The following is a 14344-nucleotide window of genomic DNA, read 5'->3' as shown; positions in this document are numbered from 1 at the left end:
ACGGGCTCTGACTGGCTTACCTTCCTGCTCAGCCTTCCTTTTATCCCTAACCCCTGCCCACACAGGAAACCAGGCAGTGTGCCTGAGGCCCCATGGAAGACAGGCCAGGTACTTTAGATCCAAGAGTGACAGCCATGAAAACACACCATGACAGTTCTGCTCTGACCACCAGGGGTCACTGTAAGTCAGAATGGCCTCAATAGCAAGATAACAACCTGAACCCGAAGCTCCCAGGACTTCTCTCTGGAACCAGCGGGTGTGGATCCCGTTCATGCTTTGGACTTCCTCCTCAACCCAAACTCAGCCACTGAGTCAATTCGGACTTACCGTGACCTTCCAGGGCAGGGTAGGACTGCCCCAGTGGGTTTCCAAGACTGTCACTCTTTGTGGGAGTAGAAAACCCTGTCTCTCCCCCTTGGAGCAGCTGGCAGTTTTGAACTGCTGTCCTGTCAGTTAGCAGCCTGGTGTGTAACCAGGATGCCAACACAATGCTCAGATCATAGTGTAGCAGGGACATTACGTTCGAAGTACCATTGCATCCGACCTGAATGTGCCTAGGGGAAGTCCTAAGCATATAGACAAGGGCCGATAAAGAGGGAAAGGAGCCTACTTACAGACCTCTCCTCTTCTTGTAGCCTTGGGGGAGAAGCACAAATAGAGACGCCAGGCAAGTAGGCAATCAGATGTGTATTCCAATCTCTTCTCTCCAGACTTGGACCCAAGAGGAGGATGCGTTCTGATTAAATTGAAGACAATCTTATGGTTAGGCGACTTTTGTCATTTTCAGTCATTGAGATTCTTGGAAAAGATCACCTTTCAGCTGTCCTATCACCTGCCTGGAGCACGGGCCCTTTGGAGTGAGTTCGCCAGCATTAGCTTTATGCGACTGTTCTTCCTCCCACTCTAGCACGAAGGACACAAAGGTTGCGCATGCCCCTGTCTTGATATCTCCAACCTTTGAAGGGTGGGTTGGATTTTAGGGAGAGGCTGCACATCAGAGTCTCAGAGGACTCGGTGGGGAGGTGGTTGGTACGATGAGAGGGGGTCAGCAGTGGAATCACAAGTTTGTCCGCACTGAGAAGGATAAGGCGATGAATGAGATACTTGGCAGAAATTTCAGCAACAGGTGTCTCACAGAACACCTGGACCCTTAAGTTTGCAGTGGAACAAGAGCCACAAGCCCATTGATTAGAGTCCAATTTAGTGGTTTGCTTTGAAGATAAATCTGATTTGTGGTTGCTCTTTGAAGAAAACCAGATTAGAAGTTGAGGAATAAGCAACGAGCTACATTCTTTTGGATATCTGAGCATAGTGTCAATTTGCAAAGCTACTACCAGAACAAACAGGTAAGATTTTCTTACAAGTAGGATTGGAAACTCAAGCTCAGAGCTCCTTATGTGTTGGCGCGACTCCCTGAGAAATACTTGGGTGACCATTTCACTTTCACTCTTCAGCCGACAGATGTGGCTGCCACTGGAGACCCCGAGCTTATAGTCCATGGAGCATGTGGGGAAGTCTCACTGCTTATTTGAGGCATGTCTGATGAGGCAGCATTTTCATGTCATTTTGCTTTCTAATCCACGTGTTATACAGGGGATAGATTGACTTCATACTTTCTTAAGGAACATATTTGAAAAACTAACCCTCTAAGAATGTGGATTCGTGTCTAAACGTCCCCACTTTATCATGGCAGCACTGCGGCAGAGTCTGTTAGTTGGGGGCCCAAATGCCTTTGCGGGAGAAAGTGCCCCGCCCTGGATCTGAGGATGGGCAGACTTGAGGAGAATGCTGTGGGTCAGCTTCGTAGGTTTGCAGGCCTTTAGCAGGGGAAGCAAAGTAGATTCCAGTGATCACATGAGATCCCTCCTCATTCTTGTTTTTCTCCAAATATCGTGGGCAGAGAGGGAAGTGTGATGTGAATGCAGTCCCTTTCTTAAGCATTTATTGCAAATATACTACAGAATGTTTTTGTGTAGCTTTGTTTGCTCCCTCCCCCTCCTCTGAACTTGACACTTCACAGCAAAATCTGCACCTGTCGAGCAATATGCACTGGCTCTCAGCATAGGCATCAAGTGGGTTTTGTATGCCTAGATAGATCATTAATGAATTAGTGTTAATAGCTCTGTCTTTCTGTAAATAAATTGGTATTTTATAATGTTATCGATTGTACAGAATAAACACAAACATATCTATGGTTCCACATATTAGGAATTTATTTACCCATGGGAAATACACACTACAGTGTGCCTGATCAGCAGAGAGCTGTTTTCCAAGTGTTTCAGGGTCCTACGCTCCCTTTTCTTGTGCTCTTTTGTCACCTAGGGCCTTGGGGTGAAAAGTGTCGACATCACTGAGAACTCACTGGCCAGCCCTTGCTCCTATGATCATGTTGATGTTAACTGCCGTTGCGTAGGCTGAGTAGCGCTGCCCCATGGGTAGCAGAATCAAAGGTGCTGCAGTCCTGCACTATCTCCTATGCTCCAGTTTGGTTGCGTTGTTACTGCGTACTGTGAAGTCCTGTCCACCTAGGCCCCACATCTTCCAGCACTGTATTGGGCAGTATTCGCTGGTGATGCATGGAGTTTTGCCTAATTTTGTCTGTGTTTGTGAGAGGTGGTTTAATGTCAATTTCTAAGTATGTTGTTGTGAATGTAAAGGTGGTGTCAGTACTTCTTTAAAGGGGATGACTTTTGGTTTCCTGAGCTTTGAATCATAACTTCTTAACTTAAGAGTGAGAAGAGATGGTAAGAGAGGAAAGGTGAGTTAGGTGCTAGAGGATATGAGGACATTAGGAACTGGCAGTTTTAGAAGGGACCTGTGTTAGACCGGGTTGACTGGAGAAACAAATCCAGTGACACTCACATAAGAAAGATCTTTATATACAACGGTAATTGTATATGAAGAAAACATCCCAGCCTAGTCCAGATCAAGTCTATAACTTCTATCTTAGCCCATAAGTTCAATACTAGTCCAAAAATCCTTCTTCAGACTCACGCAGCCACATATAATGATGCAAAATGCAGGAAGATCACAGGCCGGTGAGTGCAGAGTCTTGTGGATGCAGCAGTGGTGGAAACACCTCTGCGCTGGCGCCGGTCTCCGTGTGGCTCCTCCAGCTGAGTGTGGGCTTCAACATGAAGGTGAAACAGAGAGAGGGGCTCTCGTGGGTTGTCAACAGGAAGATGAAGGAAGAGAGCGAGAGAGAGAGAGAGAGAGAGAGAGAGAGAGAGAGAGAGATCCCAGAATCCTCACGAGAAGGCACGCCCACGAGGAGGTGTCATCAGGCTGTGACTTTATTGACAGCGTGACTCCACCCCGACACTTATGTATCAGGTTGACTTGAAACTATGTAACTCCCCCAGGAACATAGGATCTCATCAGGAAAAGGGCAGCCAGTGTAGGAAAGGGATTAGCTTGTAAATTCAAACCCACTGCCGTCCAGTTGATTCTGGTTCCGGGTGGCCCTAGGGGACCGAGTAGAACTGCTCCTCAGACTCAGACCAGTCGCTCTCAACCTTGCATGCCTGCTAGTCTCCTGGAGGACTAGGGCAGGTGGGGGAATCTGAGAATGTTGGGTCCTGTGTCGTGGTGGATCGTGTGTATTTGCCTTCAGTGAGCTCTCTGATGAGACAGACGCTGCTGTTCCAGGCATATTCTTTTGGAATTTCTGTCGCAAGACAAAGTGCCTTGTGATAAGGAATGAGGCCACAGAGGGCTGATTCTGCAAATGGTGGTTTCACAAAACTCTCCTTATTGGGTTCCGTCCAGCACAAAAGGAAGCTAGTCTTCAGTAGGCCTAGTGTGACTTCTCCAGGTAACTCTCTTAATCCCATGGAGCATAGACTATTGTCATAAATCATCATTGGTTTAAAACAGGACTGAGAAGTTGAAACTTGCGTAAATTTTAATGTTATTTTGTTCTTCACTGGTTAGTGTGTAATCCTCAGGTGGTACAGACAGCACAAAAGGTTCAGCTGCTGACCGAAGGAGGAGCGATTTGAGTCGTCGTCTCCCCCCCCAGAGCTGCCTCGGAAGAAAGGCCTGGCAAGCTTCGAGTGCTTTTTTACCATCCGCTTTGTGAGCTCTGGGGACAGCTCTGCTCTAACACACGCACGCACGCACGCATCCGGAGTGGGAAACGACTGAATGTCAAGGGGTTCCTTTTCCACGAGGCTTTCTGTTCCTGTCAAGAGTTGCAATCTCAGAAACCTGTAGGGGGCAGTCCTACCCCTTTCTATGGCAGTGAGTTTGCTTTGAGGTTACTTTTCAAAAAGAGAGCTGCAGTACCTGCTTTGGTCACAAGATGGCAGCAAAAGGCTGTAAATCTGGTTGAAATTTGACTTTGGGGGCTAGGCTGGGGAACAGTGAAGCCTCTAAAGGCCTGGCTTTTACTGACCTGCCTCGTTTTCCTGGCACTTGCAAGTTTTCCACCTTTCACAGGGTGCAGTCTTGCTATCGCTTCCTGTCGCTTCCTTTCGTGGGAAACATTTGTTTTTACTAACCTAACAAGTTTCTTCCTTACATAGGTACTGACTGTCGCACGTTTTACCTAGTCTTTATTTAAACCACGCATAGCAAAAGAAATTTGAATCTCATAGTTATTTTTTAATTAGAAGGCAATACTAGTATTGTTATAGCAAAAATAATTTATTTACTTATAAAAATGATGTATGTACCTATTGATGTTATTGATGATAAATTAGAATTAAATGAAACATTCATTTTGATATCATAATGACAGATTAGTTATAATTTATATTCCCCCCTGAAGAGTTTCAAATGAATTCAAGTTAACAACATTTATAAGGTCTTATTATTTGCAGTTAAGTGTTCCACTATAAGTTCAAAGAATGGCGGGTCAAACCCACCCCAATCCCTGTGAACATGACTACTCTACACACACGGGATTCACGTGTTTTAGAATCACAAGTTCTGTGATAAATAAGTTTTTATCATATGAGCAGAACGTATAGTTAGTTCATGGCCTGCCCTTAATGCACTTTGAATTTAATTGGTCAAAATAAAGTGTGTGTGTGTGTGTTTCTGCACACTTGTGCTTCATATGTTCATGGAAAAAGGAACTAATAAAGGTAGTGGAATTTTTCCATGAACATATTGTAGCTCCCTCATCCAATTCAAAGAGAAAAAAATTATCTAGTATATGATTGCGCGATATGGACTCTTTAACCAATGTGACTTGGAATAATGGCATTTAATAAAATAAGTGATATTTTACAAAAATTTCTTTTATCAGTTGAAAACAGCACACTAAATATTTTATTACTGTGATATATATTGCTATACTTTATGAAACATATAATAAAATAAAAATATAACTCATTTAAAACGTGAGACCATGTGTAGGGACTGGGAGAGCCAACTTCCAGTATTTGCCATAAATAAAACACCAGGAAACTCCCACTTGAAATAGGGACTCCTCTTCTATTTTATGAGTAAATGATTTTATTTACATATTCTGATTTTTATTAAAGTCATAAGCTTTCTTCAGAACTGAGTGGAGAGTGAAGACTTTTCTTTTCAGACAGATGTTATGTAACAGTATGCTTGTAGTCTTGGAAGATGACCGATACGTATCTGAACAATGAGGATCAACAATGTTCCCAGCGCTGTTTTAGCCACGATGAGCTATTTAAAGGAAGTGAAAGTCCCTTCAAGAATTGTATAATGTAATTGGTGACGAACAATTAACCTAATATTACTTATTGGAAATATAGCATATGTCAGCCTCTCTGCTAGACATGTATATTATCTCCAACTCTCAAAACAATTCAACTAAATACGTATTAGCAACACCAGTTCCCTATTTTATCATTAAGAGCACTAGATTTCACAGATGGGAGATTCAGGCTCTTGTTAAGGGTCACAGACTACGGAATCTAGAGTTGGTTTTTAATCAGACTTATAAGCCATTTTCTGTTTACAATGCTTGTTGCCAGTTTCAACAACAACAAGAAACACACACAAGACAATTAGTATTTTGATACTCAAGTTAGGTATTTCTACTGTCAGCAAATGGTTGCATAGTTCATTATCATTCTGAAAAATTTTGAAGAATCAGTGATTTAATGAGAACTGTTCATGTGGTTTGCATCGCCACTTGAGGAAAGATGAGTAACCATCTGATGAATTGTTGACGTGCTGCTCTCTCTCTCTCTCTGCATTTGGTTTTCACACTGGGGGAACATTCATTTCTTTTTTCCCATTGTTTGCACACAGGTTATGTGGGTATGTAATTTGTGCCGAAAACAACAAGAAATCCTCACTAAATCGGGAGCCTGGTTTTATAATAGTGGAACGAATACACCTCAGCAGCCTGATGCGAAGGGTCTCCGAGGACTGAGAAATGAAGAGGCACCTCAGGAGAAAAAAGCAAAACTGCACGAGCAGGCCCAGTACCAAGGAGCCCCAGGTGACTACTCTGTACCTGCAGTGGAGAAAAGTCGACCTCATGGGCTCACAAGACAGGACTCTATTAAAAATGGGTCAGGAATGAAGCACCAAATTGGCAGTGACATAGCTTCAGACAGGTAAACATTTTGTTTAATCTTTAGGTAAATATACTGGCTTTAACCTTCAATCTCTTTAAAATAAGAATACATGAAATGTGTAGGCAATGGTCAGTTGTCTGAGTGTACTGTGGTTTATGTAAATGCGGAATGTGATGTTCATGATTGAGCCACCGTGGCTTTGATATAGGAGTGTTGCGTTCTCAGATTACTTACCATAATAAAGAAATGACGTAAGATGGGAGCCTCGGTAGGGGCTTATTGGATGGAGAGATTACATGCTTAAACTTCGGTCGGAGCAATGGGAATGATTCTTTTAGCTTGGATTGATCAGAGTAATTGGACATGGGCGTTAAGGGAGGAGGGAGGTTGATGTCACAAAGGCTTCTCTCCTGGGCTGGAGTTTCCCAACAAAGTTTTCAGTCACGGTGTTTGTAATTTGATTTATCCATGGTCTCATAACTCTGTTGTTAATATTTTGGTTTGGTTACATAGCATTCCATGTTTAAAATAGTCGGCTCTTAAAAAGTGATTTCTATTTCTTCTATTTACTACCTTTGGAAGAGGTGGAGATGAAAAGAAAAAAATCTCTGGAAATACATAATTCCTCTGTCTAAATGGAATATATATATGTATATATATGTATATATTCTATTAGTTCTATTGTCCATACATTTGGATCTGTTTCTTTGAGAACAGTTCAAAGTCATGCATTGTGGCAAAGTGAAACTAAACACTATTTATAGGACGGTGGATTCTGAGCCATCACTTATAGCAGGAAAGATCACTGGTAGCCATTTTGGATCGGGGCCTACAGCCGTGACTCCAATGTATTTTGGGGACATGATAAAATGATGCTGTGCCAGATTATCTGATCCTTATGGAGTACTTTTAAAAACTCAGTGAAAATGAAATAATATGGGACCAATCCTACCTCTGAGCAAAACAATGGCTGGAATATTCTGTAAACATCCTACGTGGAAATCTTAGGAAGTCATGGGTTTAAAGGGTGAGGAATGCTTAGCTTGAGTCCTTCTTTAAATGGACAAAAATTTGAGTACACAGAATTGTTTGGAAGACAATCCCAGGCTGCACTCATGGGAGAGAAAGGAATAGAAAGAAGGCAATACTGGGTTCATTCGGGAGCAGACGCCTTCTTTTGGCAATCATGACTCGGTTTTACTGGGACATCCGGGAAACACTGTGGAATCCTCTCCCAGTTACCCTACATTCGGACCTAGGACAGGTGTCCATCACACTGGGGCATTTGTCTATCAGTTTTCCTCCTTTTGTTAGTTGGTGGTGGTTCCTGGAACTCACACGCAAAGCCTGTTCCTGTGGCTTCTCTAGAGAAGCACTCAGGCAGAGAATGACAAATGTCGACAATAAGAAAACATGGCTATACAGGGAACAGTGAATGAGGAGGCAAGGTCAACTGAGTGCTGGCAGTGTCTGCTGCACAAAATTTTTCAAGACAAAGTTCAGAAAATGCCCACTATAGTGGTCAGGCTATTTGGGTCTGAAAAAAAATAGGAGTTATGATCTAGAAATATGACAGAAATCCTATGGAAATTTTTGAATGTGATATGTATATTATTCTTTATGATGAATGTTCCTTGTTAGCTTTTATCTCACAATAACTATTTATTGTGAATTGGCTCAAGGTTGACAGAGCAGGTCTGTTTCCCATTCAACAGTTCACATAGATACTTTGTTTCATGGCTTCCAGGGTACCTGCCCCTAACACATAAATACGGCTCCAGTAGGTGTAATTGTACAGCGATAAGAAGTGAAAATTATAGTAAAGTCATAGAGAGCATGAGAGATAGAAGAGAGATATTGAAATAATGGAGTCAGACACAATTCATGGGAGCAATGCTCACCTCAGCCCCGCTTGGTGGTCCACGTGGAGAGAGAGTTATTTAATGCTAACCAAGGCTTTTATCTTCTCTGGGGACATGCAAGCCCCCTAATTACAGGTGAAGGCATACGTCACAGGAAGGGATTGTGCTATAGGTAATACAGTAATGGGAGGGGGTGATCTCAGGGTATCCACACAATAGGAAGAGGAGGGATTAGGGTATACATGTGGCAAGATGGGCAGATCCTAGATACAGGATGACAGCCTAACTTTGGTTGTCACAGGGCCAGCTTGACCTGTTCCCTGGCTCAACTGATAGAGACCAGTAGGGTGTGTACTCCACCTACAAGAACCAAATGACTGTGGGCATGTCCATTGTCCTTAATAGCAGGGCGTGGGGCCTACAGTAGTCTGGTGACTGACTGTCTTCAGGGAGGATGTTTGTAAGCATCTGACCTCCCCCCACACATGACATTGGTTGCAGTCCCCTCCGTGTAACATCCCCTATCCCACTTCATCTAGTGTTTCCTATTTCCGTTCCTTCTCTCGTAGCACTTCTCCACTTTGCCCTTGGGTCAGTGCTGCCCTTCTGAGCTTACAGGCCAGATGTATTGAAGGTCTGTCTATCATCTCTAGATTCACTGTTCCACAATAGAGACTTGTCTATTGCTTGGCTAACAATCAAGCCCGTAGGTCTTAGATAGAGGGATAGATAGATCTAGGAAGAGAGACACATTCATCCTTTTGGAACTTAGAAAGGCAGATTTAGAAAGAATAAAAGTACCTCATAAAAGCATCAGGTCTCATGATAGACGACTCAGTTTTAGAATGCATTTTATCAGAAAGTACATAGTACAATAAGTTCATACATACATTAAAAATAAAAGTTTTTTCCCCATTTCAGCTAAGTTAGCATATTTCTAACCTTTGAAGTATATGGTAATAAGAACATTATATAATTGTTTCTCTATATCTTTCCCACTTTCCTCTTCATTATCTCTCCTCTTACCCTCTTTTTTCTACCAGCAGAGGCCTTCTAGCAATATTTGAGTTTAAAGCATGACCATTAATTTGTTTCTTCAATATAATTGCATTTAAATTTCCGTGGACCTAGAGCACCAATTGTCCTATCAATTTCCATCCTTTAAGTATCTTCAGTTAGCTTATCTTTGAGAACTACGTGCCATCCTAGTTGGGGCTTGCTCTATGACATTTGACTTCTCTCACAGGTCTTAGTACAGGTTCACACAGCTAGGCCTTTAACATTCACTGAATGAAGACATACTAAGTTGGATTTAGACCATACCCCCCCCCCCCACACACACCAAAATACAAGGAAAACAAACAAAAAGACACTCCCATTGAGTGGATCCCGAATCATGCCGCTCTTCCATAGGGCTTCCCCGGCGGTAGATCTCTGCAGGAGCAGACAGCTACATCTTTCTCTTCTAGAGCAGCTAGTGATGTGAACCACCTGGTGCATGTGGATGCTTTGGTTGACAGGCCAAGTTCCACTTTCTTTCCAGACATTGGATGTAAATAAATGAGGATGTACTTAACCCACTCGTTCATAAAAATTGCAAGTGCATATTGTTGGTAGCATTGTCAGCTAAGCATTGGGCTGCGAACCACACGTTTGGTGGTTCAAAGCCCTCATACCCTCCAGGGAGAAAGATGGAGGTCCCATTCCTGTAACGATTTATAAAACTAAACACACACTGCTAATGAGTGAATTCCAACCCCTAGTGACCCTGTAAGACAAAGGAGTCCTACTCTCCTGGTTTCCTAGACTCTAAAAAGCCTCGTCTTTCTCCCATGGATTGGCTGGTGGTTTCCAACTGCTGACCTTGAAGTTACCAGCCCAATGAGTAACCCATTATCCTTTTTCTGCTTAGGTGAAGACATTTATTGAAAGTACCAAGTGATCCTATGTTTTGGATGTTTTAGTGTTATTATCGATTTTTAAGTGGGCTAGAATAGCAAGCTAAGCCTAGTCATGACTCAAGGCATTTATGCAGATAGAATAGGCCACCATGTTATGAGTGATGGTAAGAGAATAAGAGAATTTAAAGCAATCAGATTGTGTTTAAATTGTAATAAGATCGATTAAGTATAATGGATATTTAGCTGTTTGGCCATTTATTTATTTTCTAACACTTCTGATCATTCAAGTTACTTTGTAATAGTTATTATTATTTTTTAAAGAAACAACTGGAATATGGGCTTAAAACTTCCAGTTGAGATAGAGTCATCGGGTTTGAATTTACCTTTCCGACTAAAACATCTGAAAGAAAGAAAAAAAGAAAGAAATAAGCCATGAAACACAAATATTTGAAAGAAAATGTTTTTTTTAAAATGCTGGGCACCACCCCGCAGAGAACTTTGGTACCCGAGAGATGGGCACAGAAAGCGCTGTGGCTCCCCCTAGGGAACTGCACAGGGAATGGAAAGTCCATGAAACCTGGACTTGAGTTGGGGAGACACTTTGGAGAGACTGGGGAGAGATAAAACACATGCCAGAAGAAATCATGACACTGCCTATCGTGAGCGGACTCTCTGGGGGTAATGGGCATGTTCTGGATCTCGGTAAGTATACTGAGTCCATGGTCATATGCATTTGTAGACAGGCATTGTGTAATGTGCTATACTTTAGCAAGAAGTATAGCCAGAATGCTCCTTAGAAGTGAGGATGGTGAGAATTTGGATATATTCTCAGGACAACCAGTCTTTGGAGAAAGAGATCATGGTTGGGCAAGTGCCGTGTCAACAAAAGAGAGGAAGATCTTTGAGGAAATGGATTGACATGGCAGTTGCAACAGTGGGCTGAAGCATACAAACAATTATGAGGATGATGCCGTGCTGGCCAGTGTTTCATTGTTACACGAGGGGCCTCAGGAAGTTTGTGGAAGAATTCTCTGAGCCATTTCCACACGTTTCTCGAAGCTCCTGCATACATACGGTCTGTTTGAGTCAGAACCTGTTCTATGGCCCCTAGCAACATCACCACTTATGATCTGGGCGCATTTCATGAAGAGTCAAGTGTACCTCCAAAGAATTCAAATGGGAAAGTGGGTGATTCTTACCTGCACTGTAAAAATGCCGGTTACATGGAATTGTTTGAGATTTCTTGTGGGAATGGATCAGAAATAATGCCTTTTTTTCTCTCCAAACTTTCCCACAATGGCTCCTTTAGTACATTTGGAGATGGTTATCTTTCTAGAGGAGCCCTCATGGCACCCTCCGGTAAGTCTCCGGACTCCTCACCTCGTCCCTCTCCCCTCGGCTGCTCCCTGGGAAAAGGACACCGCTCTGCTCTGCTTTCACTACGATTTACAAAGCCTTGGAAGCCCTAGACAGGGTCCCTAGGGGTTGGAATGGCCTCAGTGGCAGCGGGTTTGCGTTTTTGTTTTGTTTCGTATTTACAGAGAGGTGGCACAAAGGATTACATACCTGACTGCTAACTGAAAGGTTGACGCTTGGGTCCACGAGAAGTGTCTCGAAAGAAAGCTCTGGATTGACTTCCCCAAAAGCCAGCAATTGCAAACCTTGTGGAGGAGCCCCTTAGACTGAGGCTCCTGTGGATCACCATGAGTCGGCAACTGGTTTGGTTTTATATTTATAGACTGTTGATAGGATACCCACAACCCAAGCAGCCGTGTTTACAATTTACAGTGTGGATTGCACATGGCTTAAGAACTACCCCATACATTTTTATAAGCGGTTCTAGGAAATCATGAATGATTCTCATGAATCTCACTTAAAGTGGTTATCCAAGATATGTAGTGAGGATACATAATATCAGAGGAGGAAAATAAGATAAAAAGATGTAAACAAAAATAGTTTTTTAAAGGGGGCTTTAAAATATAAATAGGAAAGAAATTATACTATCAAGAGCTGAAGACTAGAAAGAATACCATGTCTGTGGTTCCTTCAGGAGTAAAACATCCTTGGAATCAGATGGCCTTGCCGCCTCTATTCTTGTGTGGTTCTTATACTGTAAAAAGTTTACCTTATCAGATAAAAAGAGAAGACAGGCCGCTGTATATTTGATAGCATTTTCTGTGACTTTCCTACATTCAGTCAATGCTCAAAGCAGATGATGAATGAGTGGGAATGGTTGTATTAATGCCTTTAGTATGATTGATGTCCTTTCTGTAGCATCTTTGTCTTTTATTGGCAGAATGATCAGTCAATAGCCTTGAAAATGCACAATGACATGCTTTCATAGCGCTAACGCCTAAGAGACGTCTTCGTTTCTAGGAACATGCTATGCGCTCTGAAAGACAAAGTGTCTCTTTAAATGGCTGTTCAAACTATTAGGATAATTGATTGCATAGAAATCGAGGTAGTCTGTTGTTCTCTTGGAATAAATAGCCTTATTGTTTTTTAATGCCAAGAATCAGGTAACAAAACAAAACCCCCAAAAAACAAATCTACTGCTATTGACTCAATTCTGATGCATAGGAATCTTGATGATGATTATTTTTAGCTGTATGAAACTGGAACCATTCTCCAGTTTTTTTTCAATTCAGTAACCTGTACGTAAGGTGTTTTGTAGTCTGTTCTAAATCTGTAAGCTCTGCTAACACCTGTTTACCTTGGATGACCCCCATGGTGTTTGAAATACTCGTGACACAGCTTTCAGCAGAGGAGCCCTGGTGCATAGTGGGCTATGTGTTGAGCTGCTAACTTCAAGGTCAGCAGTTTGAAATCACCAGCTATTCCACAAGCAAAAGACAAGGCTTTCTACTCCAGTAAAAATTTGCAGTCTCAGAAATCTACCCGGTCACTATGAGCTGGGGTTGACTCAGTAGCAGGGAGAGCTGCCATCATCACAGAAAAACACAAGACATCACAAAGTGACAAAGTGATAGAGACATGGTGATTAAGAACAGACGACAACGGAGGAATAGACTGTTCCCTTCTGAGGGATTAGTCACTGTGAAGTTCATGAAAGCAGCTGAACATTGTCAGAAAGAGTACTGGAAGACGAGGTCCTCAGGTAGGAAGACACTCAAAACAGGACTGGGAAAAGCTGCCTTTGCAAAGATGAGTCAGTCATAAGGGGGTGGATGAACTAACGGTTCCAAGACCTTCATTTGCTGGTGGGCATGACTCAAGGAGAAGAAGCACCTTCAAATGTTTACTAACAATGGAATGCGAAACGTGTGAAGCAGGAGTCTGGGAAAATGGGTAGTTTTCAAAAATGATATGGATCGAAAAAAGATTGATATCCTAGGCATTAGTGGGCTCAACTAGATTGATAGTGGCCTTTTTGACTCAAGCAATCACATGTAGGAATGTCAAATTCAGGAGGACTGACATTGCATTCATCTTCAAAAAGAACAATGAAGATCTATCTTGAAGGACAGTGCTGTCTGAGATAGGCATGCAAGGAAATTCAGTTAATAGAAATTGTATTGAAATTTACACACCAACTAGTAAAGCCAGTGATGAAGAAATTGAAAATTCTACCAATTTCTTCAGTTTGAAATTGATCAAAAATGAAAGTAAGATGCATTGATAATTATTGGAAATTGGAATGCAAAAGTTGGAGCAAAAGGAAAGAACAGTAGTTGGAAACTGTGGCCTTGGTAATAGAAACAAAGCTGCTGGTCTCATGATAGACTTGCAAGAGCATCAATTTCTTCATTGTAAATATCCTTTACAACAACATGAACTGCGGCAGTACACATGGACCTCACCAGATGGAATACCCAGAAATCTACCAGTTGACTACATCTCAATGTGAGTAGCTAAAATGAGGCCAAGACCGTTAATTACTTTTATGAAAGTTTAGCTTGTAGTTGAAGCAAATGAAAACCAGCCCAAGAGAGCCAGAGTATGACCTGGAATCTATCCCACTTGAATAAATTTACACACACAATGCATGCATATATATGCATACACACAACATGTATGTGATAGAAAATGTGTATGACTGTTGCTCCAGAGA

At 42.2% G+C, this 14344-nt stretch overlaps 1 protein-coding gene across 15 annotated transcripts in view; it reads left to right on the top strand.

Moving 5' to 3' along the window:
• The window catches only part of RIMS2 (regulating synaptic membrane exocytosis 2), a 575734-nt gene that overhangs the window by 168780 nt on the left and 392610 nt on the right, over positions 1 to 14344 (top strand). For all 15 annotated transcript variants that reach the window (XM_075549390.1, XM_075549379.1, XM_075549382.1 and 12 more), the window contains one exon: positions 6238 to 6548. In XM_075549390.1, the coding sequence (XP_075405505.1) occupies positions 6238 to 6548 (311 nt within the window). The remainder of the gene's footprint in view (positions 1 to 6237; positions 6549 to 14344) is intronic.

This window comes from Tenrec ecaudatus, chromosome 5, assembly GCF_050624435.1.
Source record: "Tenrec ecaudatus isolate mTenEca1 chromosome 5, mTenEca1.hap1, whole genome shotgun sequence".
Lineage (NCBI taxonomy): Eukaryota > Metazoa > Chordata > Mammalia > Afrosoricida > Tenrecidae > Tenrec > Tenrec ecaudatus.
Note: the sequence above shows the minus strand (reverse complement) of the source record. Positions and strands in the feature narration are given on the sequence as shown.